Here is a 27,877-nt window from a genome sequence, read left to right as displayed (position 1 = left end):
TATTATATTTTAAAATTTCAAAACTGGTATCATTGTCAGAGTAACATGTACATCAAATAGCAGATATCCAGAAATTGCATTACTCTCCAAAATTATTTTACTGACAATGGCTATAAAAATGGACACCTTTTAAAATATAATCTTACTTATTAAAACTTTTTTTTTTCTACTCTAATATCCAACTTCATATGAAGAAACCCCTTTACTTAGAAACTGTGACTAACAGTAAGGAGACTAATCACAAAATTTAAGAAAATCAGGTACTCATTTGTTTCAAAGGTTAACTAGCTAATAGATTAAAAAAATTATTTTTGTCTGAATGAGAAATATCCTTGTGATATATACAGTTAATGTTTATAAATCTATAGAGTTTGGCACAAAACACTATTAAAATATTATTTAAACACATGGTTTCTTTCTAAATTAATAAAATATAATGTCCTATTAAAATGCTATATATTCAAAATAGTTTATTAACTCATGTTCTCATTTTTTTAATCCACCACCATTCAAAAAATGTTTGGTAAGAATTGCATTAATAGATTTCAATTTTTTAACATATATATGCCAGACACTTTTTCTGATTTAACATTTTCTGAAAGTGATTACCAACGCAGCCTGAATATTAAGCTCCGGGTAGGATAGTCATTCAATCTTTAGCATACTCAAAGGGCTAAGCACTGTGTATCAGGGTTGTAAGCATAATTCCTGCTGGGCTAGTTCCCCAAATGCTTGAAGATGGTGGGCGTGTGTCACACTAGAGAGAGCATGTCCTTGTCAAGGTATTTATATTTTTAAAAAGTAATAATACGTCATGGTGGGCAAACAAAACACATTTATGGGTTTCAATCAACCCACGGGCATCAAGGCTGCAATTCTTTCATGGAAATCTTCTCACGTGATCCTTCAAAAAAAATCTCAGAGGCTCAAATTGCTGTGAGCTTGTTCTGGTCCATGTCTTTCCAACAATTCTAGAACCTGTAGGAACCTGATGATGCATCCACATGGACAGAGATCTCAGGATCGAGCTGGGAGCACCTCCGGAGGGTGAAAAATATAGTGGGAGATGAGCCTTATTCACCAGTTGGAGACTGTATCAAAGAATGTTTAAAAAATCCTTCAGCACAGAGCCATGCACATAGAGGAAGCAATTCTCTTGCACCAAAGACAATACTTCTAAAGGCATAATTGTCCCCAAGACGGTGAAGAAAATATTAAATTTTCATCTAAAATAAAAATGTACTTTTCACTAGCTCCCCATATACTCTTCCAGAGCATACCAAGTAACATAAGTTTTCAAATAGAAGGTGCAAGACAGCACATAGTACAGTCCTAGAAAGGGCAATATGTAAATGCATATAATGGAAATTAACAAATGAAACATTTATTTCTGGAGAACATGGAAGTTATCTCAGACAAGGAGAATTAGAGGGAGCTTCGTATTTATAGTATCCTTATCTATATGACTAGAAGTTTACCTCCAATAAACAAACAGTTTAGCAGATGCTGCTGTCATTTTACATTCAATAAACTCCTACATATGCATCGTAGATGTTACTCTATTAAAAGGCACACTTATTTCTTTACACGTGTCTTTGCTAGCGTCCTAAATTTGGGTTCCAGATGATCTAGAAACTCAAACCCCTCTTCTTCCTGCGGATCCCTGTAGCAGCCAACGGAGCCAGCCACAGACTCTTTTCCTTCATAGTTATAGGAGTGAACGTAGTCTTCAGAATGTTTATGCTCCTTGTCTTTTCCTCACAGATACACCTTCTGTTTTGAAAAAGCACATTTTATTATTTTTAAAAAAACACCTAAATATATTAGCATAAAAATAATGTCTTTGATTTACCTTTTACTGTTTAATTTTTAATCAGAGTGTGTCCTCTAATGGATTCCTACATATAAAAAATGCACGTGGGGGCTTCCCTGGTGGCGCAGTGGTTGAGAGTCCGCCTGACGATGCAGGGGACACGGGTTCGTGCCCCGGTCCGGGAAGATCCCACATGCCGCGGAGCAGCTGGGCCCGTGAGCCATGGCCGCTGAGCCTGCACGTCCGGAGCCTGTGCTCCGCAGCGGGAGAGGCCACAGCAGTAAGAGGCCCGCGTACCGCCAAAAAAAAAAAAAAAAAGCACATGATTGGTCTGTATTATATTCATTATTAAAACATAGCAAACATATAAATGCTCCTACTGAAGACATTGACGAAAACAAAAGCTCCACATACATCACACAACTAGTTTACAATTTCCCATTTAAACATGAGATTGTATAAGTGAAATGTATCTCTGCAACTTTTTCACATATTTGGGGGAAACCAAAATAAGCTATGATTCTTATGTTTATACACTATTATATACCTATAATAATATAATACATTAACTGGCTAATATTAGTCTATGTTGATTGATCTGAGCATAAAATAAGGAGCTAAAACCCCTCATAAAAGCTTAACAATCTATCTGGTTGATGGCGATAGGATTTCATAACCACATGGAGGATTCAACATACTAAAGATATTTATAATTTGTGGTCTGCACAGTACTCCATAAAAAATATTTCACTCTAGGTGATTTTCCTGGCAACTTTTAGGGAGGAAGCTATCAGTCTTTTTCCACGTCCTAAAGTATAAAATGCCTACATATGCCACTCCTAGATCAAGTTTTGTAAACCTTATTTTAAAAATTGAACTTTACAAGGTCGTTTTTCTCTTTGGGTTTGGACCTATCATCCATCTATCTCTATGATAATTCAACATGAAAAGGTGATGAGCTCCAGATGTATGAGGAGGAAACCTTTGGGGAAATCCTGATTTATAAGTAGTGTTTACTTTCATGTAATATGAACTTGAAGACACTGGCACTTACTTCGCCAAGCCGAGGTTGGGTGAAGCTGTGTCATTCGTTGTATGTGTATCTGCTGGTGTTCGTCACTCCTTGTCCTACACCCTTGACAGATTCCAAGGTCTGATGTCTGCCTCCTTTGATGGGGTCCAGAGTGAAGCAGCCATTGACCACCTCAAAACTTTGATGTGTTTTCACTCCCTGGCCACCAAGTGTGCTAACAGACATCCTTGTGTCACAGATGTTGGATTTCTGTGTGGGGAGTCTAATATTTGCTTCCTAAAATGAATAAATCAAATTGAAACTAACAATTTTCTTTCATTTATTTCCCACCATGGGCAAATCACTTACCTGCTGTGCCTCTCTGTTCCCCATGCATGAAATCAGGATAATAATAGTACCCGTATCATAGGTGTTATAGGTTAAATTGTATCCCTTCCCCCCAACAAAATTCATATGTTGAAGTCCTAACCCTCAGTGCCTAGAATGTGGTCTTATTTGAAGATAGGGTCGTTATAGATGTAACTAGTTAAATTAAGATAAGGTCATACTCAATTAAGGTGGTTCCTAATCCAAAAGGGAAAAGTTGGACACAGACACACACACATACAGAATGCCATATGAAGACTTGATTTATGCTGTCACAGGCCAAGGAACTATCAGAAGCTAGGAGAGAGGACTGGAACAGAATCCTAGCACCTTCAGAGGGAGATGGTTCTGTGAATACCTTGATCTCTTAATTTCTAGCCTTCAGCACTGTGAGACAATAAGTTTCAATTGTTTAAGTTACTCAGTTTGCGGTACTTTGTTATTGCAGCCCTAGGAAACTAATACAATAGAATTATGAAGTTTAAGTGAATTAATACATGCAGGGCACTTGGAGCTCTGCTTGGCATAATAAGTGCTCAGTAAGCATTAGCTGTTATTATTATTACTATTTTACATAATAATCAACTGTCATCATTGAACCACCATACAAACCAAAGTGAAATCTGATTTACCATCACTTCTTCTCCGGGTGCTTCAGTATTTGATACAATTAAGTTTTGCTTGGCTACATCTTCTGGAAAACATTTCTTTACTGTACTCTTAGCAGTAACACAGATACATGTAAACAAAATACCTAAAAAATAAAAATATATAAGTAAAATAGCATTTTTTCATGCTGGTATATATTAAATCATTTGAATCATTTGATTTGTTTTAAAGTTTCTTCAGAGAACTTTTAAAAATCTGTTCCATAAATTGAGATCTCTTTGGGTCATAAAATTTTAAACAGAATATTAACAAATGTATTAGTATACAGACCAGCTCTGTCTTAGTGAGGTTATGTTATTAGGCTAAATAAGATACAAATCAATAAAAAGGAAGAAAGATGAAGTGAACATAGTTTATTAATAGCTCTCTTCCCAGGTCCAGAATTAAATGCTTTCCTTATTTCCTCACACTGAAATAGTAACTTCATTTGATTGGAATTTAAGCTAGTATTATTTGTATTTAAAATGCACACAGAACAACTCAAAGATCTTAGAATCACAAAACAAAGAAACATTAGGCATAAATCAAACAGGAAAGGCAATTATGTAAAATCAGTGCCTGGCTTTGAAAGTGTACATCAAGTGCTAAGAGGAATATCCAGTTTAACCTGAAACACAAATCAATGAACACAGACAAAGTAAAGACTATGGGAAAAGTTTGTAAATGCAAATAGGCTGTATGTAGTCAAATAGATTGTTAAAAAAAGAAAGAAGGGGGGAAGGAAGGGAAAAGGAGCAAACACAGAAAAGAAGAGAGAGAGGAAGAGAGGGAAGGAGGAAGGAAGGGGAGAAGCCTGGGTAATGATTTCCATCACTTTTGCAGCTCCAAAAACCAGTTTGCAGAATGCAAAATCTTAGCATTCTTTGCATCCATTACTTTTCCTCAGTGGCTCACCATATGACCATTTCCCCCACGTTGGAGCCTTATTAAGATGTATGCTAAATCACTTCATTAATATACATTAATAACGTTGAGCATAAACATCTAAGTAAATTTTGAAGCTACTCTTTTCACTAACTCTTTTTGTGCATTCACTACATGAAAGTGACTGGTTGAGAGACTATAATATTTTGTAAGGGAGAGAATCTTAACATTAATTTTACTAATTAATTTCACTTCACACATGGAAAAAAGCACTTAAAGAAGAGGAAATGATTTGCCCAGTGTCTCACAGCTAATTCTTGGAAGAACTAAGGCTATAGTTCTGAAAATTACTTTAAATTTAATCTGCTCTTACCGATAGGTTTATTCTTCTATGACTCAGTACCCCAAGCCATAGAGTTCATGCAAGATTTTTTTTTTTTTTTTTTTGCGGTACGCGGGCCTCTCACTGTTGTGGCCTCTCCCGTTGCGGAGCACAGGCTCCAGACGTGCAGGCCCAGTGGCCATGGCTCACGGGCCCAGCCGCTCCGCGGCACGTGGGATCCTCCCAGACCGGGGCACGAACCCGCGTCCCCTGCATCGGCAGGCAGACTCTCAACCACTGCGCCACCAGGGAAGCCCCACGCAAGATTTTTAAAAGGACACATTTATCAAAGGCTATAAATGTCATTGATGTAAAGAACTGCCATATGTTTTTAAAAATATTAGATAACATTTCAGTTAACACATTCTAGATAATTATACTTACATGACAACAATGCAGAACCCAACACCATGGCAAGAATAGCCCATCTTCCAAGTATTGCATTTGATTGCCTTGCATCTCTCAGAACTTTAGTAGTCATTCTACATTCCAATGGAATTGTACAGTCACATACTCTCACTGATAACATGTGTTCTGCAGAAACGCCATGTCTATCTTTTATTTGGAGAGGCACAGAATAATAGTTATAATCAAGATTTTGCAGTTCACGAAGAATGGCAGTTTTACGTATGTGAAAAAAAGACAGATTTTGATTTCTTGAAAAGCCAGGAAAATTAACTGACATTGCTCTATGCTTACCTATACTATTCTATATTTAATATATTATTCAAATATTATATTAAAATGGATTTGTATGTTTTCTTAAAGGTATTCAGAACAAGAGTCTAAACGTAAGTATATTATTCATTGCTTTAAAAAACAAGGTATTATCCTTTTTCTGGGATCAATAAAATAATTTACTAAAATTAATATTTATTTATTATAATGAACTAAGGTGAAAATCTAGACCACCATCTTAAGTTCCTATTGATTAGAAGGTTTAACACAACTACATACCATCCGTTAATGTCTCTATTGTCCAAAGTTTGCTGGCAGAATTATCGAGAATGAATTGAAAAGGTGGCCCAGTATCAGGTCCATCTTGATCTACAGGTTTGAGAACAGCAAAATCCTTATCATGCCGACAAATTGTCACTTCTTTTCCAATTTGTGGTGAGTAATCAATTATCATCTTCCAAAAGAACTACTAATGTTCCAGTGCAAGATCTGTTACATAGGAAAAAAAATAGGATATTTCTTCACTTAAAGTTTATTTTCAACAACCTCTATGATGTACAGTTGACATCTGCTTTCTACTAGTTGTCTGAACTGGAATTTCATACACTTTCCAAACCACAAATAACATTGCTATCAGTACAAAATAGGGACACTAGTCTTCCTTGGAGATTGGTAGCTGTATCAGATGGTATCTTGAGGTGCTTTTTAAAACTAAAAGGTATGAGATTATAAGTAATGTCACTAAGGAATAACCAGTTAAGAAGAAAATTGATTTCTTTAGGAAGAACATCTTTCTTTAGGAAGAACATACATTCATGCTTCAAATACAAACACTTTACATTTGGTCATAGTCACTTTCTTGACTTCCTCTCCTGAACTTTTTCTTCATCTACTCTTTGTTCAAACTTTGTAAAACTGATCATCAAACTCAGTAGGTGTGCTCCTTCCTGTGTGCAGCTTTGACACATTCTATTGCTACTGCTGGGAATACGTTTCTTTTCTCTGCCTGACAAAACCTTATTATCCTTTAAGTATCCATTCAAATATCACCTCCGCATGAAACCTGCTGCGACTTCTACAGACAATGGTAGCCACATTCTCCTTCAATTTCTCAGAACCCCGGGTTCATCTTTGGCTCACGCACTGAACTGTGAACATGTTCATCCTAAGGGCTAAGTTGTATTCATCTTGAGTGCTTAGTGATCTGGGCACAGTATTTCTTGGCTAACTTAAAACTAAATACTAACACATTGAATATAATGCACTTACTATTTTTAGACTTTGTAAAAAAATTAATTGAATAAACTGTAAAAAAGTTGCACCCCCCCCCATTTAATCAATTTGCTTTTAAGAATAAGAACTGTTGGGCTTCCCTGGTGGCACAGTGGTTAAGAATCCGGCTGCCAATTCAGGGGACACAGATTCGAGCCCTGGTCTGGGAAGATCTCACAAGTCGCAGAGCAACTAAGCCCATGCGCCACAACTACTGAGCCTGAGCTCTAGAGCTCACGAGCCACAACTACTGAGTCCATGAGCCACAACTACTGAAGCCCACGCGCCTAGAGCCCATGGTCTGCAACAAGAGAAGCCACCGCAATGAGAAGCCCACACACGGCAACGAAGAGTAGCCCCCGCTCGCCACAACTAGAGAATGCCCGTGCGCAGCAGCAAAGAGCCAACATAGCCAAAAATAAATAAATGAAATAAATTTATTTAAAAAGAGAGAATAAGAACTGTTACTCATCTCCAGCTCTCCACTATTATTGGCCTAATGTTTCACACATAAGTCTAAATAAATATTTTTAATTAACATAACGCCCATTACTGGTGTTTAAGAGATAATGAAGTTTAAAGAACATATTCAAATTTTATCATTTGTAATAAAATTACAAACTGCTATAAATGGTAAGCTTTCAAAATTGAAATAAACAGTAAAATAACTGATGAAATTTCTCACTTTTTTTGCTTTGAATGCTAGTCTAAATTTTGGTGCATAAATATTGAATTTATCATAAAGACTACCATAAATCATGTGTAAATGTAATCTGTTTTTTCTTTTTAGGTTGAAATAACAATTAAGCCATATTGGATAGTGTATTTCAGTGAAACTTTTTCTGTTGAATAACTAAAAAATTAATTTATTCAAAGTGACTTTTAAATTAATCACTTACATAAGGTAACTGCAGTATATACCTATTTTATCTGAACAAGTTTTACAATATCTAGAAATTAAAGAGAGATACAGCGGGCTTCCCTGGTGGTGCAGTGATTAAGAATCCGCCTGCCAATTCAAGGGACACGGGTTCAAGCCCTGGTCCAGGAAGATCTTACATGCCGTGGAACGACTAAGCCTGGGTGCCACAACTACTGAGCCCACGTGTCACAACTACTGAAGCTCGCATGCCTGGAGCCCGTGCTTGGCAGCAAGAGAAGCCACCACAATGGTAGCCCCCACTTGCCGCAACTAGAGAAAGCCCTCACACAACAACGAAGACCTAACGCAGCCAAAAATAAATAAATTTATTAAAAAATAGAGATACAACTTTTATTAAAAAAAAATCTGCAATAGCATATAAACATTTGGGACTGCCATAAATTTGTAAATAAATTTGAATACAAGTAACAACTTCAAACCCTAACAAAGAAGTGAATAATGGGAAAAAAGAAACTTTTATTTTTTTAATTTAAAAAAAATAGTTACAGATACTACCTGTGAGTCAACACGTGTACTCTGATTTTACTTTTTAAAATTTAAGCAGAGAACTATTTCTCTTTAAGGAACAATAGAAATCACACTTTTAAAAAATCTAATAATGAAATAGGGGGACTTCCCTGGAGGTCCAGTGGTTAATAAGAGTCCGTGCTTCCAATGCAGGGGACACGGGTTTGATCCCTGGTTGGGGAACTAAGATTCTGCATGCCGCAGTGCAGCAAAAAAAAAAAAAAATTCAACCACCATTCATCACATAAATGATTATTTTCCATCACAGTCTGTTTTAAGCGTGTTGTTAAAAAGGGGAAAACTTGAAATTGTTAAAATGGATAGTAGTCAAAGCCGCAGCTGAAAACAAATTCCTAGATGCCTTCTAAAACTATGAAAGACTGATGGCAAATTTTTTCCTTACTTCTGGGAAATAGAGCAAAAAATAAGTAGTTACTGATAATAGTTGAAGATTGTGAAAAGGTAATTGAGTGTGTATGTTTGTCTACTTCTAAACCTTATTTTAAATTAAGCACATAAGCAAATGCCAAGTATCGGTGAGTAAGGAATGTCATAATCTTGGAGCTAGAAAGTACATCTTGGGTTAACTAAAATCTAAACTTACTTGTCAACAATAGGGACTCTGAAATGCAAGAGTTCCCCATTATTTAAGTTTCCAGGAACTGGAAGTTCACTGTTATGAATCAGCCCACTCCATGTACAGAACTCTTTAATTAACCACTAGAAAGTTTTCAGGTTCTTTCTTATCAAGCTATAATATACCTCCTAATCATTTCCAATTTTTTCATGGGTTATTTTGGACTATACACAAAATGTTTACCTCTTCCACATGACAATCCTGAAATATTTATTTTAAGAAAATTCTTCTTACAGCCGAATATATCAAAGCATTTGTAAACTTTTGAACTCAAGTTTCTATAATACATGAAAACTAATTGTTCCAGGTGCCTATTATGCACCTGACCTTGCAAAGCTCTTGGTAGTGGAATTCACAACCTGGACCTGGAGATTCACAGGGCTCTCAAACAACAGAGGAATGACAAATATCAGTACGTACATGAAGCAGACATGCCAAGATCTCTGCCAGATGCTTGGTAGAAAAGATATTTAGCAATGATAAGGGTCCTTGTATGAAAATGAGTTCAGAGTCTAGCTAGAGGAAAAGAATGTACACGAGAAACAATGAGAGCACCCTTTTATAGAGAAGACACATCACCTGTGATAATTACGATATTACTCCCAGGGAAGGAGGGCGTAAAAGGTGTTCATAGAAGAACTGAACAGGGACTTCCCTGGTGGTGCAGTGGTTAAGAGTCCGCCTGCCAGTGCAGGGGACATGGATTCGAGCCCTGGTCTGGGAGGATCCCATATGCGGCGGAGCAGCTAAGCCCGTGCGCCACAAGTACTGAGCCTGCATGCCGCAACTACTGAAGCCCGCACACCTAGAGCCCGTGCTCCGCAACAAAAGAAGCCACCGCGATGAGAAGCTCGTGCACCACAGCAAAGAGTAGCTCCCACTCACTGCCAACTAGAGAACGCCTGCGTGAAAACTGAACAAAGACTAGTGAGAGCTACCACAGAAGATGTCACTGCCATTCATTTGAAGAAGCAAAGGGACGTGAATTTCAAACAGGAGGGGCAGTCTAATTCTAGGTGGAAGGTGTATAAAACGGTGCTTTCTAGAGTGAAAGCAGGGAAACCAGCCTTACTGACAAAAAAATTGACACAAAAAATACAAGGAAATAAACTGGATTCTAAGAAAGCTGGAATACCTAGATCATCATCATAAAATATTTATGAGTATCAAGACTAAACATTAATTTGGAAATATAAGTACTTACTTATATATTTTGCCTTTGGAAGCATATATTAAATGGATTAAAGTTCAAATAAACAAAATCCTTTATGACACCATACGGTCTTCCATTAACATTTATAGCACCCTTATCTTTACTTCTTGAGCACATCCAGGTTATGCATGGGCCTGGGACATAGACTCACAAAGTTTAGATTTGACATTTCATTTCTTTGTGCTATGATCACTGTATTTAAAGACATTCTTTTGTCACCAAAAGACCAAGTTAATTTCTTATATCTCTGTTTTCCATATTTTCCTTCTCTCCAAAACGTACTTCATTTTCTATCACCAAGCTTCTGCATTTCCGTGAAGTTTCCTCCCTTTATCCTTTAATCTGGGTGGGCAACTCTTTAACTGATTTCCACTTCTCATGATATGCCTACATTCTTTGATGGGGAAAATTTTCATACCAGGGAATCTGTTATGAGAACATAATAATCCCTCAACTGATATTGTGCGAAAATTTGACCTTGTCTTATGAATCCTAATTTTCATGGCCTAGTACTTGGAACTTAAAAGACAATCAACATTTGTGGAATAAGTGAGTAAATATAAATCCTTGTTTGACATCATAATTGTGTTCCTGAACCATTCAGATTTCACTTTTGCTTATACAGAAGCAGCAAATCACCAGGATTATAAAGGAGTGGCAATGTTAGCTGTATTTCTCAGTTAATGTTTTCCCCATTCTTTAGTAGATTTTTTTTCCTACTTATACTGAAAGAATTACATTAAAAGATTGTGTGAGAGTTATCAAGAGGAAAGGAAGATCATATGCACATGATTAAGTAATAATATTCAAATTGAGGTTTTCTTTCAGGTTTTGAAACCTAAAAATTTTTGGCTTACAGGCATAGTTCTTTCAAACTGCTTGGTCATCTCACTAATTATGATGTGCAACAGACCATTTCCATCCCAGGGTAACAGGAATAGACCAAGGCTGAGAGAGGAAGTAAGGAAAAAACCTGAATGGGACACATGTAGATGAACTGGCTTGCTCTTCCTCTATAAATCATAAGCAGCAGTATCTTCATTAGCTTAACCTTTGTCTCTCATCAGAGAATCTATTTTTTCATAGATGTGGCTTTTAGTGTAAAGCTATAGAAAAAAGTATGGGTATAATATATGAGAAAACATCTGTCTTTATCTTATTATCAAAATATCAAGGGGCAAAATGAATAAACATGAAACATTTCATGACTTACTTTCAACTTTTATTTCCGTGAGATTTGATATGTGTTTGTTCATACACTCGCCCATTCCTTCTAAAGAAATTCAGTGATTCTATAGAAAAAGACCACAACATTGCCGTTCCAACTTGTTTGTTTTGAACATCTAGTGTATAAAAATATGCTAACCATAAAAATAATGGAAACCACCTTGGATTAAGCAGATAGTCAAGAACATAGGCTCTGTCATAAAAGCCCAAGTTCATTCACCTTTATCATCAATGGAAATTTACCCCAAATGAGTGAGTGTGTAATTGGTGTGGTGGAATGCCATATTGTAACTTCTATTTATATTTTTTATCATCTTCCTTTAATATCTATTTTTATGATATATACATTAGCATAGTAGTATATGTATATAAATAAACACGCTAGTAAATATATGGGAGTGGTTATGGACTGGTCTCAGCCTATCAATAACCAAGGTTGTGGCTGAACTGGCCCTTATGGTTCCTCTTATGATTGCAAGATGCCCTAAGTAATAATGATCAGGAAACATTGAAAAAAAAAAAGTTTATTACTTACAAGTCCTGGAAATTACATGGCACACTTGGGGCCACAGAGCAATTGTAAATTTGTGGGGAATGGAGGGGGTGGGGCAAGGGAGTGACACCTGGGATTCTTCTTTTATTGAGGTGGAGGCTGGGGCCTTGTGTTTCACAGGCTCACTCTTAATCTAAAACACAAGAGCAGGAATTTAAAGCACAGGGAGGGATAAAACCAGCAGCCCAAATGGTGAGTTACTGAAATCAACCAAGATCTCTAAAACAAAGGAGCCTGGGGAGATGGGGTAGGGGTCAGCCTGGCTCTTGATCTAGTTCTGTGGTTAGCAATGTGTTTATTTGAGATATCAATCAAAGCTTAAGTCAGGCACTTGCATTACAAAAAGAGAAGCCAACTGACAGGGCATACACTGCAAAGGTTCATATTCAAAAATGATTTACTGCTTGGAGGATATATTCAAAAGAGTTTTGAGATCTCTACATTAGGACGTTTGAAGGACATTTCTTCACAAAACAGGTTCTAGAATTAACCTTGGAGAATGATTGCAAACCTCAGCAAAAGACGTTAAAAATCATTGTTTGACCATTTATTTAGGAAATAGGATAAATGTTTTATTCCCCAGTAAGAGAGACTCAGAACAAATCTATCTGAATCCAACTATTGAAGGTGGGCTGAATCCCTCCAGCAAGTTCAAATCAGAATAATCTAAATCTGTACTCCTGAGAAAAATAGGGATCCTTGATGATGCCACTATGTCCATGGAAGAAGTCAAATAATATGGACCTCGAAACTGGGACTTGGCCCATTCACCACCTCCTAGTTTTGCATTAGTGATGCACTGGGACCTAAACTGGGTGTTTTCCAAGCAATTAATCAATCATAATGCAAACATTTTTTGCATTAAATTTTGATCTGGAAACAAACAAATTTAAATTTAGCCCCAAGATTTCCTAAAATATGTCCTATATTTATATTTTATTTCTAGAAAATTGCACTCACCTGCATCCATTGCAATCACGGAAACATTGTATTGGTTGTCTTTTACAAATGTTGATTTTCTATCTAGAACTTTTACAGTTTTCAAGTCACCAGTGTATTCATTAATTTCAAACCAGTTATCTTCATCTCTGTTTTTTTCTTTTTTACATCTTTATTGGGGTATAATTGCTTTACAATGGTGTGTTAGTTTCTGCTTTATAACAAAGTGAATCAGTTATACATATACGTATGTTCCCATATCTCTTCCCTCTTGCATCTTCCTCCCTCCCACCCTCCCTATCCCACCTCTCCAGGCGGTCACAAAGCACCGAGCTGATATCCCTGTGCTATGCGGCTGCTTCCCACTAGCTATCTACCTTACGTTTGGTAGTGTATATATGTCCATGCCTCTCTCTCGCTTTGTCACAGCTCACCCTTCCCCTCCCCGTATCCTCAAGTCCATTCTCTAGTAGGTCTGTGTCTTTATTCCTGTCTTACCTCTGGGTTCTTCATGACATTTTTCTTAAATTCCATATATATGTGTTAGCATACGGTATTTGTCTTTCTCTTTCTGACTTACTTCATTCTGTATGACAGACTCTAGGTCTATCCACCTCATTACAAATAGCTCAATTTCATTTCTTTTTATGGCTTGCCTTCTTATACATAGTTTTTAGAAATCAAATGTAAATGCTCAAACCAAAGAGTGGACATAATCTCAAAATCTGTCATCCTAATAATACATAGAATGTTCCCAAATTTGAAATCAATTATCATCACAATTAAAAAGAAGGAAATTTTGAAAATACATTACCTTAAGCCCTCAGCAGTGCTGCTGTCCGGATCCACTGCTTCGTATCCAAGGAGTGTTGTGCCCACGGGAGGCCATCTTTACTCTTATTAACTTTTACTGGTGGTTGGCATTCGGGGCCCTCATCATGGTCTTTAACTTTAACAGTGACAGTTGTAATGCACATAGTAGGAGTTTGTGAGTTTGCTGCTTTAGGGAATTGTGCTTCGTTAAGTACACCAATTTGCAAAACCATTTGGCGATGTACTTCATAGTTCAATGACTGTTCAATAAACATACCAAAATGAGTCTCTCTCTCTATATATATACATATATATAGAAGACATAACTATGATTCCAAGTTTTAGCACGAAAAGGAAAATCATTTTTATGTATAAAATGTTACCAAAAGTTGTTGCTAATGTATTAACGACGAATAATTAGCTTCCTATAGTGACAAACACTATCAAATGCAAAATTGCTGATTTTTAAGATTCAACAAATTTTTCTTCTCACTTTCCTTTGGAAAGGTCCTGCTTTCATTTTTTTTTTTATTACAAGTTTAAATACTAATAGAAATACAGAATAAGTGTTTAAATAAATTCAAATGGACTATTTCTCATTATTTTATTATTATCAAATGCGATAACAGTGATAACTAAATTAGCAAAAGTCCCTCTAAGCTAAGTATATAAAATAATTAGATAGACTGTAACCAAGCAGGACCCTATGGGGCCTTCCCAGGGCAGACTTCTCCCCCATATACTCTGCTTTAGCTCCTTTCTGTAGTACCTAGATAAGAGTACCTGATGCACACTTCCTGAGTTGTTTTAAAGATGTGAAAAGCCCCCACCAAATGGAAGATGTTAACTACTTGATGACCATGAGCTCATAGCCCACAAGCCTAAGGACTGATAATGTTAACCCTTATGACACCACCCTGTTACCTCACCATCAACCAATCAGAGAATTGTGCAGGAGCTGATCACATACTCTGGGATGCCCCTCCCTCACCTTACCTTTACAAATGGTTTGCTAGAATCCTTAGGGGAGTTTGGAGGTTTTGAGCACAAGCCACCTGTTCTCCTTGTATTGGCACCTTTACAATAAAGCTGCACTTTCCTTCACTACAACCTGGTGTCAGTAGATTGGCTTTACTGCCAGCGGGCGAGCGGGCCTGAGCTTGGTTGGGTGATAAGACTACTAGGACATGAGATTTGGCTATAATGGAGCAGTTACTCTGAGTATCTGAGTCAAAAGATATAATCATATTATCTAGCAGCACCTTTTCAAAGTATATTATATACGGATTTGTTAGTTCATGAACTGAGTAACTAGAAAGAATCCCAAAACAATAAATGACTAGAGACTAAAATCTATCAAAATAACAAAAAAAAGAAAGAAAGAAATCTAGAAAAAAGTCCAAAAATATTTTTAAAAGAAATTTAAAAAGAGAAAGGAAAAATAAACAATATTATAATTAAAGGACAGTTTCTAAAAATTTTATAAGGAACGCAAAATTTATGCATATCACTTCTAAGAAAATACTTACTGTAACTTCTTTGGGAGTTCATGATCAGTTTACACATAGTTTAGTGACTGAGAAATTAATTAAGCAATTCATTACTTCTCTATCCAGTAAACGTGTAGTTGTGGTGATGATGTCTGGATGTACGGAGAAATGCTTTGGATTGTCTGGAATTTGCTGTAAGATTTTATATTTCAGACAAGTATGTAGAGTATCAGGTTCATCGAGGTCTATGGCAGTCACTTTTCCCACTGAAGTTCCTGTTAAATAAATCCAATACTGTCAACAACTTAAAATAGCGATATAATTGAATTACAAACAAAAATAAAATCAAGGCATTGCTGTGGCATATTCTCCCAAAAAACCCACAAGTTGACAGATTTTACGGATAAGTGGAGAAGTATCTAAATGCTCTCCCACAACTCCAAGTTCCCCTAACCTGGAAACTTCAGTTAGGTGGCTACTGTGGATAACATAATTTGTGTTCTGCATATGTGAGAACATCCACCCCACCGATGGTAACAGAGGTTCTCAAATTCTTCCTCTCAATCCAGTTCATGGGCCATTTTTTGATGGGACCTTCTCTGTATATCTTGTTTCTTTAATACCCCACTTGATAGTGTTAAAGGAAAAGCACAGCTTTGCATATGATAAAAAAGGTTTTATGTTTTTATATTTTAATAAATGTGCTGAATTGTTAATACATACAAGACAAACATTATGCAACGGTCTGAATATCATTTGGAAAAGCTTTATGGCTCAGAAATCAGATTATTGGCAATGTTACTTTAGCAAACCATTTACTGTGGGAAAATAATATTAAATATGCACACAAAATAATATTAAATATGCACATAGAAACTAAGAACATATCTTGCGATTTTTGAGAATGAACTAGACTTGCTATGCCCTTTGGTTTGATGAGGCCACAATCTTGGCTGGTGAGAGCATCAAACCAGTTTAAAATTTTTTCAATTTGTTTGGGAAATAAGCTAAGTAAAGAAATGCAGGGCTTCCCTGGTGGCGCAGTGGTCGAGAGTCCGCCTGCTGATGCAGGGGACGCGGGTTCATGCCCCGGTCCAGGAAGATCCTACATGACGCGGAGCGGCTGGGCCCGTGAGCCATGGCCGCTGAGCCTGCACGTCCGGAGCCTGTGCTCCGCAGCGGGAGAGGCCACAGCAGTAAGAGGCCCGCGTACCGCAAAAAAAAAAAAAAAAAAAAAGAAATGCATACGTTGTTATAAGCCAGATCAGCATTTCCATACCATAATCTATTTCTGGGTCCTTGAAAATGTATTGCGACTTTATAAAGATTCAAATTCTCTATTGCTTTATAAATACATCTGGGACACATATGTACATGATCAAAATAGAAAATATAAACAGCCTTTGTCTGTCATTGTGGATTAATCTAACAAAGCTAGTAACTTTGTGTATCAGTTAGCTGCTTTCTACATGTGCCTAGAAAATGAGCACAAAAAGGTTTGCCTTTGAAGAGCCTATGATCTTATAAGGCTACGAAGTTTTATGTAGAATATCCATGAAAGTCAAGCATTTAAAAATGTTTTGCGTAACTGTGCCTAAAACATTAATGAAGAGTTCAACTGAAGCAAAATTCTCATGTTTTTCCTAAGATGTGAACATACCGGTTTGGCAATTCTCAGGCACACTAAAGACAGTCACTTTGTCTTCAAAATATGAGGCATTATCGTTATCATCTTCAACTTTGAATAGTAAGGGGAGTGTGTACTCAGGTGCATAACCGTCCACAGTAGTTGCATAGGCGTAGATCTGAAAGGTAGACAAACACCATCAGCTAATTATTGAATAACAAATTAGGCACAAAATTAAACCTAGCGGTTGGGGAAATATGTAATATTTAAAAAAATCATTGGCAAAGGCCTATGTAACTAAGAACTTATGCAACAGAGAGACAACACAGCAGCACAGACTATGCCTGCCCTATGGCTTCAATCCTTTCTCATTATTCTCTCACCAAGTACCATGCACTCCAGCTGAAGGAGGCTACTCTGTTCCCTGAATTAACTGCATGCAGTTCTGCTTGTTAGAATGCATGTAGACTTCCCCTAGTCATGCTAATAACAAGTATTTTTTTCTAAAGTTTATACAAAATATGATTCTAGGTATTTTTAGATTTATATACACATATAAATATCAATTATTTCTGGGTGACTCGATTGTGTTCTTTTCTCTACCTGTACTTTCTTATTTTTCTATCAGTAACATGTATTTCTTGTGTAGTAAAAATGCTAATAAAATCATATATATATATATATATTCCAAACTCTATCTCAAAATGATATATCTTGGTCCCAAATGTGAGGATTTAATGCCCTTTTTCTTTAAATACCATCAAAATATTTCTGAAGTTTTCTGGTAAAAGGTTGAGTTAAACAGATTTTCTTCACTGACAGGAACAACTAAACCTGCCCAAAGTGAAGTCTGTGTTAACTCAGTTCTTCACCACAACTAGCCTTCCTGATTTCCCTACCTTAACCATTTTCTAAAATGAACCAGGATTAAAGTCTCAGGTATCTAACTCCTCCCCCTCTTTAGCCTTATATTAGTCAGTTGCCAGGTTCTAGAGATTACAGCATTTCTGTGTCTCTGTCATTCACTTCTCTTTTCTATTCTCAATGCCATTATCCTCATGTGACTCCAAATGTATCCTATCAACTTTCATATTGTATCCTACACACGTGTCCTACCAACTTTCCTACAGTTGTCCTAACTGACCTTCTCCAAACTATGTAGTCCTCAGGAGTCAGATTCATTTCCACAAAGCACAATTTTAATCATGATATTAGCTAATCAGACTTTTCAGTGATCTTCCTATCATCTACCAGAGTAACACAAAATCCTCACTGTTGTGTGGGAAGGAAACATTTCATCTTCACATGCTAACCTGGAGGGGAAGAAATTTCCACTCCAATCTCTAGGACAGAAGGTTTTGAAATAACCATTCATGTTCTCTCTGTTCCCTTTTTCACTTTTCCCCAAACAACCTCCAGCTGGGCTTTTTCAGTAATAAAACTTATACTTTGATTTCTGTCAGTCTGATCCCTGTATCTTAATAAATTCTGCACTCAGGGATACAGGAGTGTATTGTCACCACTTCACCACCACCACCATCACCACTACCACCACACTATTCAGCCTTCCTATCAATCTCTCCCTCTCCCCTCATATTTGATGTAATTTTTTCTTTCTTTAACTGCTCTCATTTTGAGAGTTTTGGCTAGAGAAAACTATGTAATTGTTTTATGTCCCTATTAGTTTCCAACTGTCCTCAGGGGTGAAGCCTGAGACTGAGGATATTTGTGTGACTGAAGCACCTAACACAGTGCCTTACATTGGGTAATTCACCAATAAATAGCTTGTTGCATTCATTTCCATCCATCTTTTTTTTCTTAGGAAAATAAACCACCCCTTAAGTTTGCCCTCTGTAAAAACTGTTGTAAACATTCTATGGGACCACTTGTAATGAATTCTACTTCATCACGTTGGTATTAAAACATCTCCCTAGCTAACCTAAGTCCATCCTGCTGTAATTTACACTAATTTTTGCTAGTTTTTCTCTTCAATGGAAATGATCATCTACTTCTCGCTGTATAGCCACTTGTAGTTTAAAATAGGTCCTGATGCTCAACTACAAATAAATATCATTATTCCACATTCCACTGATTTTCAGATGTAGTGATTTTGTTTCTGGTACTATTTCAGGTACTAGTTTGATTTTTTACTATTAATGTGCTGAGCATCTCCAAAATAAATAAAAATTCAAATAATTATTGTAAAGATGATTTAAACTAGAAATGCAGCCGAACTTTAAACCACAGCCTGGATCCCTAGGAGAATCCAGTAATATTCATATGATAAAGGAACTAATTATAAATATTTTCATAATTAGTCACTAAAGCAGCAGTTTCAGAAAGCTCAGTACAACTAATGGTTTTGCAGTCTAGTTCCCATTATTCTATATGAAAAGCAATAATAATATATTTAAACATTGTTACAATACCTATAAATAGAATACTGTACTTTAGTAGAATTAGTCATATTTTTAGCTAAGTTAGAAGAGTATTATTTAAATTTCTTGTGTCTACTATTGTGATATTTCCCCCTTGAATTCTTCTGTAGCTTGAAGAACCTCATCTCTTTTAGCCCTTTTGCCCTATAATTTGCCTTTATCTCTGTAATTGCTCTCATCTTTGGGAATGTGTAAACAGTTGTCAACAGAAGTTGGGGCCTGAATTTACCCTTGTAGAGAGGGGTATTGAGTGTAGACTGGGCAGAGGAAGGGAGAGAGCAGTGACACCAAGGCTGAGTGTGTACAGAATGTAACTAGCAACATGAATTTAAAGACAATGGATAGACTTGTGTGTCTGGAAAAGAAATCATATGTTACAAGATAGTAAGGCTCTGGCTGGATAGGTAAGAAGGGACCAGATTGAGCTGATTTTTCCCTATAAACTTATAAAAGGTACAGACTCTCCTCAAAATTCAAAGAGGAAGAGTGTTTGCAGCTGCTTTCTTTCATAAAATAACTTGGAATTACTGAAGAAAATTCACTTCTTATACAACTCTTCTTTAAAAAACTTGCAAAAGGGCCTTATATAAATCCCTAAAAGACGATGCATTGAATGGTTTAAAACAAATTCCTTCAACTGCAATAATGGTGTGACTCATCCAGAAGAATCTTTACCCGCCAAAATTCAACAATACAACATGGGGCAATAGAGCAAATGGGAGCACAGTAATGATATGTATTGAATTAGACCCTGTTCCCAATAATCAAGGAAATCTAATTATTTCGAACAACAATAATTTATTAACACTTAACGTTCAAATAGGTTAGATAAAAGCAAAGAATTGGAAAATCCCATCAAAAGCCCCAGTCTTGAGGACAAAATTCTGGAATATGTGCATTATTTGATGTCTGCCATTAGGATATTTTTAGAGAGCTTTACTGTTTATATGGTGATTTTGCCAGCATTATGGCATTTAATGATCACAACAGCTCTGAGGTAGATAAGACAACAATTCGCAGCCCATAACACAGAGAAGAAAACAGACTCTTGAAGTTGTGACTTGTCCAAGACTAAAAGCAAAAGTGGCAGATACTGAAGATCCACTAATTTCCAGAGAAATAAGCTTTCCAGTAAAAAACAGTAAATGAAACTGATTTGATAGAAAAGCAAAGACATACTATTTTGATTTTAACCTCTACGTTGACAGAGAAGGCTTCTATTCCACATTGTCTCAAGAGATTTTACAACTTGCACCATGTTTACATCTGGTTGTTATACTTTATGAATTTTGTTGATTTGCAGTTGGTGTTTCTTATTAATGTCAATTCAATCTTAAGCATGTTAATGGAAACTAGAGAAACACAAGTAATTCTGAAGGAAAGTTACTCAAAAGGCCAACTTTGGGCAAAAATTCCAAACTATTTTATTCCTTTGTCCTTTAAAAGATGTCAAAAAATAGTGAAGTAACTTTTTTATTTTGTTTTATTTTATTTTATTTTATTTTAGGCCACACCATATGGCTCTTGGAATCTTAGTTCCCTGACCATATATATCCCCTCAGCAGCAAAAGTGCAGAGTCCTAACCACTGGACCGCCAGGGAATTCCCAGTAACTTATTTAAATTATAAACTATTCTCTTTCCCTTCCCTCTTGCAATGATCTTAATAAGAAGCCAAAAGAGACAGCAGATTGACCAGTGAGAAGCAGCTAAAGACCTCAAAAATCCATAAACAATATGTTATCAGCAGAATAAGAAATGAAGTGTACATCACAACGTACAGAGCAGGCAGCTTTCTATTTCTCCACAAGAATGACTGCTAGTGTTAGAGCTTTTCTTCCTATGAAGAAGCTATAAAAGCAGCAGAGAACTTATATATTTACATGCGCGTGTATGTAAATATACATATTTATCAATTATTTATTTGGCTTTTTGATAAAAAGGTCAAAATGTTTAAAGTGAAGAAATATAGCATTGCTTATCATTCTAGATACTATGATTTTCACATACATAGTAACGTGAAGAAAATAAGTAACGATTGTATATAACAATATCATGGATAATGCCCAAAAAATTTCTGTTTCTCATAAGTTCTGTTTTTTATTAATAAGACACACACACACACACACACACGCACACACACACACACGGAGTAAGAACCAGTTTCACCTATTTCCTGATTTAATCACTTGTCACTTAACCAACCAGAACTTTATAGGGTTTTGGTGAAAGATGCTATCTTGAGAAATATTGACCCGCCTAAAAAGAGATAATCCACTTACAAATATTAAAGAATTGATTTTATTCCACTAGAAGTGGGATGATGAAAATTTGTTAAAATACTAGCTACTGTGCAAAGCACTTGTATACCTATATAAAGACACACAGGTCAGTGTGTGTTCCAGCATATTTTATTTTATGTGATGTGGAGACTCTTTACAATTTGGACATAAAATAATATTTTGTAAGCCTTATTCTAAATGTATAACAAATGTAAAGTACATGTAATATGTAAGCATATTCTAAATTTGATGAAGACTTCTTGTAATCAAAACAAATTCAGCTGGGAAAGTCTCTTATAAATCGAATCCCTTATTAATAAATCATCTCATAAGACCAGATTCATGGTGCAGAGTTTGCTTAAAGTGAGATTTATGTGAATTCCAGTAACCTTCTCCCTTCCCACTCTCTGGTTACCACCACTCACTGCAAGAAGACGAGCTTAGAGTCAGAACATTCAAACCAATCCGGTGGACTGGCCCTACTGCATTCTCTGAAGAGAGGGACCTCATAGAATGTTCTATTAAGATGGGAATAAACTGTAGATGGTCTCATCTCCCCTTTAAAGAGAGACTCAAATCCATAGTTACTTGGGAGAAAGCCACTCAGGGTGGAGCACCACATCTCCAGCCAGAATCAATCTTCACTGACTCACCTTGCCTTGTTCTGCAGGTAGGTCGCTCTTATTGCCACACCTGAAAACATCTGATATTCTGACTTTGCTCCCTGGCTACCGCGTTGTTCATTTTTACACTAGTTGTAAATAGCCCTATTATTCCTTAAAACCGTCTAGTCTTTATGTATGTTAATTATAAGTGGAATAGACAAACAAGTGAGCATTCAAGAGCAGTAATTTTAGCACAGAAGGAAACAGATGAGATGAAGGGCTCTTGTGAGCAGATTATTGTGCTTAAGTATTGCCTAATATACCTTCCTTCCTCCTGCTTCCAGTACAATTTCTATCTCCTTCTGTTCCTGTCTCTGAGTGTCTGAAAGCAAAATGGAAAAACTCTTCTTTTCAGAAGACAAAATGAGGTTATGTGCTGTGTAAGTGGAGCTGTCTTCTAGAATGCTGAAGTCAGGACCACTTGACTGAATTAGGCTGGCCGACCGGAGACACTCCTTCAGATTCACTGCAGGGAAGAAATGTCACTGTAATTTGTAAAGTGAAACAAGAATAGAACAAGTTTTACAGGAATGACAACCTCCAGTTAGTGCATGAGAAGCAAAAAGGGGGAGGTTACGCTTGGAATGTGCGGAATAATTACTATTCTAAAACTTAGAGGCCATAAAAATTAAGTAATTAAACTGATGGAGTCACCGTTTCCACTGCTTTCATCATTTAAATATTTTTAATGTCACTGGATTTATTGTTTCCACTTTAACTTGTGTATATGTACAAATGTGTTGTTTTCTATTATATGTAGTAAACTGTATGATGTCAGATTTTGAACTTGTTTGCGATAATCTGTGATAGTTAAAACTATCTTGCAAAAAATAAGAAAACTGGTCTATACTTAAGTAATATTTCTCAGTAATACTGCAAGTACTAATTCCATAAAACCTTTTGGAGGCTAAATAAACCCCAAGCTTAATAATGCTTAGTGGTTGTATCAAAATATTTCCTTTACTGATTCATATTTAATATATTTACCATATTTACTATGTATCTTTAGAGTATAGACTGTGTACCATTTAAGTGCTTTTAAAAGATATAAGGAGGGGCTTCCCTGGTGGCGCAGTGGTTGAGAGTCTGTCTGCCAATGCAGGGGACACGGGTTCGAGCCCTGGTCTGGGAGGATCCCACATGCCCAGTTGACATGCCCACATGTCAACTGGGCCCGTGAGCCACAACTACTGAGCCTGCGCGTCTGGAGCCTGTGCTCCGCAACGAGAGGCCGTGACAGTGAGAGGCCCGCACACCACGATGAAGAGTGGCCCCCGCTCGCCACAACTGGAGAAAGCCCTCGCACAGAAACGAAGATCCAACACAGCCAAAGATAATAATTAAAAAAAAAAGAAAAAAGATATAAGGGATTAATTCAAAACCTCAAAGCACTGGGTAAAGTATATAGAAGTATACCACTTCTGTATACAAGGTGTGTTTTTCTTGATGTAAACTTAAGGCTAATGAAAAACACTGATGAAAGGAATGTTACCCCTGGACTCAGAACAACCAACCCATGCCTCAGGTATGGCTGTGATAGTAAGACTACTTAAATTTTTATTTGACTTTCTGAAGCTATTCTATGAAATAGATCACATAAATTCTTGATGGTTACTTGGTCATTGTAATCAAACTCAAGCATAAATTTTATTTTGGGACATTTCAATTTTGACACATCTGTTTTATATGTAATCAATTAAAGAATGTTGGAAGCAGATCAGTCATAGGAAACTAAAACATGTTTCTGGTTTTGGTGCCTCTCTTTGTTTGTACTAAACTAAGATAATTTAGTCCTCTGATGCTTGCTAATTTTTCTGGCAAGAAAAGTATACAGCTAACTTGGTACTTTGTTTCTAACCACTACCAAAAAACAAGTAGTTTATCTTTCATTTCATGTCGAATTTTAATGCAAGTGGCTACCATATGGCTTTTATCCCAAACTTTACAAGAGCAACTGGAAGCTAAATGTAGTAGTTAAAACTACGAAATTCGTAACATGGTTTCTCACCTTTGCCTACAAGTGCTTCAGCCTGAAGATGAGAAGGAACTTGAAGAGAAATATTCTGACAGGCACTGCAAAATAATATTAAAACCTCAAAAGAAGGAAAAAAATCAGGAATTACATTTGATCACAAACTTTCGCATTACAGTTTTGTCTTATTGATAAAAAGTATTGTCAATTCAGAAACAAATTAATCTTCCAATCCCTCAATATTTTTTGTATTCATTTTAAAAGGAAACAGCAAAGAAAGTGGCTTTAGGGACACAACAGTCATTTAGTATCAATGAAAAATTAAAATGAATAGAGTTCTTAGAACCAGAATTCTATTGCATCCTTTCAAGAAAATGTGTTACAAACCATTGACTCTATATAGAGTTTATCATCTCTAACACCATTTGTAAATGTCATTCTGATTTCGTAGCATGAAGAAAGTACTTAACTCTGGAATACAATAATCACATATTTGTACACAAATCATCATTTCCACAGCCCCAAGCAATTTGACCTGTAGTTAAATCGAGAAAATATTCGAGGATATTTTTAACCGCCTGAAGACCAACGTCCATAAATATTCACTGATCTCAAATTACTCCTTAGACTGTCTTTGCATAAACTTTAAAGTCTAAATGATATCATTCACAAAACTAGTCTAAAAAGAAATACATTTCAAAATTTAGAGAGTAGACTTCAACAGGGTAAATTTTTTTTTTTTTTTTTTTTTTTTTTTTTTTTCTGTACGCGGGCCTCTCACTGTTGTGACCTCTCCCGCTGTGGAGCACAGGCTCCGGACGCGCAGGCTCAGCGGCCATGGCTCACGGGCCCAGCCGCTCCGTGGTATGCGGGATCTTCCCGGACCGGGGCACGAACCCGTGTCCCATGCATCGGCAGGCGGACTCTCAGCCACTGTGCCACCAGGGAAGCCCCAGGGTAAAGATTTTTAATTAAATTCAAGACACAAATATTGCTTTAAAAAGCTATATACCTAACTCAAGGAAAGAAGACAGAGACTATCTGAAAAATAAGAGAAAAGCTATCAGTTTAAAAGTGAATGTAAGTTCAAAACCTATTTTACTTATTTTTCTTGGCATTTTCTGTTTATTTGCTTCTTCTACTGTTTTTCCAAACGACAGTTTCGTTATTATTTAAATATAAAACAGAGCTAGGACAGGGCTTCCTTGGTGGCGCAGTGGTTAAGAATACGCCTGCCAATGCAGGGGACACGGGTTCGAGCTCTGGTCCAGGAAGATCCCACATGCCGCGGAGCAACTAAGCTTGTGTGCCACAACTACTGAGCCTGTGCTCTAGAACCCGAGAGGCACAACTACTGAAGCCCACGTGCCTAGAGCCTGTGTCCGCAACAAGAGAAGCCACCGCAATGAGAAGCCCGCGCACCGCAGCAAAGACTAGCCCCCACTCGCCACAACTAGGGAAAGCCCGCGTGAAGCAATGAAGACCCAATGCAACCAAAAATAAATAAATGAAATAAATAAATTAAAAAAAGAAAAGATTAAGAAAAAAACCCATCTTGACCAATACAGATACTAATTAAGATGCAATTAAAAAAATAGAGCTAGAACAGATAGGTCAATTTTATAACCAATTTTTCTCTGAGGACATATTTCTAGAGTTATGGGACCCACTATTTGGGAGAAGGAAAGAAAACCATCAGCCATATTATGGATGTATATTTCTTTTCTAACTCAACCCGAGTTTATTGGCTATATGGTGTCAGCCTATTTAAACAGTCTGTAACTTTACAATAACTCAGGCAGATAATAGTAAAAACTGGAATTTAAAAAGTTGCATTTGTATTCTGCTTTAAATAACCACTTTTTAAAAAATGAGTCTTGGGCTTCCCTGGTGGCGCAGTGGTTGAGAGTCTGCCTGCCAATGCAGGGGACGCGGGTTCGTGCCCTGGTCCAGGAAGATCCCACATGCCGTGGAGCAGCTAGGCCCATGAGCCATGGCCACTGAGCCTGTGCTCCGCAATGGGAGAGGCCACAACAGTGAGAGGCCCGCGTACCGCAAAAAAAAAAAAAAAAAAAAAAAGAAAAAATGAATCTTATTTCTTGACTTACAATATTTTTATTCCTTTTTTTTAAAAATAATGATTACTTGTTTTTATTATAAATTTATTTATTTTTGGCTGCATTGGGTCTTCATTGCTGCACGCGGGCTTTCTCTAGTTGTGGCTAGCGGGGGCTACTCTTTGTTGCGGTGTGCAGGCTTCTCATTGCGGTGGCTTCTCTCGTTGCAGACCACAGGCTCTAGGCACACAGGCTTCAGTAGTTGTGGCTTGTGGGCTCTAGAGCACAGGCTCAGTAGTTGTGGTGCATGGGCTTGGTTGCTCCGCAGCACGTGGGATCATCCTGGACCAGAGCTTGAACCCATGTCCCCTGCATTGGCAGGTGGATTCTTAACCACTGCGCCACCAGGGAAGTCCCAATGTTTTCATTCTTAATACCAGGGAATGAAGTACACAGTTACAAAGTTATTAAAAACCTAAGTGGAAGCCAAGTTTCTGTATTTTTTCAAGACTGTCATATTTTTCTTTATTATTTTTTTTCAAGTTAAACACCTTGCTTGAACTAAGAGCTCTGCCCTTCTTTTAGCCCTTCCTGGGTAAAATTAAGAAAGTCCTGGATATTTCACCTCTCCACCCAGAATCCTTTTCCTCTTCTAGCAGCTCAGTGGAACTAAGTATGTTAAATAAGTACAGCTTATTTACTAGTAGCAAAAGCAAACCTCAGAACTTCCTGGGTCAAATGGCTGAGGAGTGAATTCATTTCATCACTCCTTAGAAAGACACCACAGCAAGACTGAACAGGGGATTCCCTTGAAAAACTAACAGGTTGGCAGTGGAAACTTGAAGAGCAAACCAAACACCTGCCATCCCGGGTCACAAGTCTCTCAACTCTTCCTTGAATTTTTCTCAGATCTGTTTTTGTTCTCCCAGTCTGCCTTCTCTGCCTTCCACTACCACTCTACTCTCTTTCAAGCCCAGACTAAAGGAGGGAAACGCACAGTAACATGCTTGAACTCCCTAATCCTTTGCTTGTTACTCACCAGAAAAGAGAAAAGGAGCTGCTTAGAGAATATGCTCTCTGGGGCAGTGGAGGCCACAGCCATCAGAAGCAGTCCCAATGGTCACGGGTGGTGGCTGGATACCAGGGAAGCTTGGGATGCACAGGGTGGCTTCAGCAGATTCCTGACAGCTGGCACTTGTACAGGATATTCTGCTGCCACCTTGACGTGGATGAGCTTGATTTGGAGAAGAGTCAGGAGACAAGTGGTAAAAATGACAGGAGGAGGAGCCCCAGAACAATTGCTTTCCTCCTATTCTCAGGTCTGTCCTCCTTCAATTCAATTACCTCGGAATGGAAAGAGGTTTTCCTAGAAGTGGGGAGGGTGGGGTACCACTAGCTCTTCCTCACAGCTTTCAAAATTTCTACTGCCACTTGGCAC

The 27,877-nt window shown here is 37.2% G+C and overlaps 1 protein-coding gene across 1 annotated transcript; it reads right to left on the bottom strand.

Annotated features, from left to right (window-relative positions):
• Positions 1-1,575: 1,575 nt before the first annotated feature.
• DSC1 (desmocollin 1) lies at positions 1,576-27,541 on the bottom strand (the record flags this gene model as incomplete). The annotated part of the gene is given in 16 exon segments (XM_082853052.1): positions 1,576-1,758; positions 1,762-1,773; positions 2,868-2,897; positions 2,901-3,122; positions 3,845-3,966; positions 5,512-5,754; positions 6,085-6,250; positions 6,252-6,294; positions 13,114-13,266; positions 13,911-13,974; positions 13,977-14,169; positions 15,514-15,674; positions 17,060-17,204; positions 22,674-22,876; positions 24,419-24,503; positions 27,479-27,541. Coding segments are annotated over 16 exon segments (2,088 nt in total).
• Between the last annotated feature and the right edge of the window lie 336 nt (positions 27,542-27,877).

This window comes from Leucopleurus acutus (genome assembly GCF_964270905.1).
Source record: "Leucopleurus acutus genome assembly, chromosome: 13".
NCBI lineage: Eukaryota > Metazoa > Chordata > Mammalia > Artiodactyla > Delphinidae > Leucopleurus > Leucopleurus acutus.
This window is presented reverse-complemented; position numbering and strand designations above follow the sequence as displayed.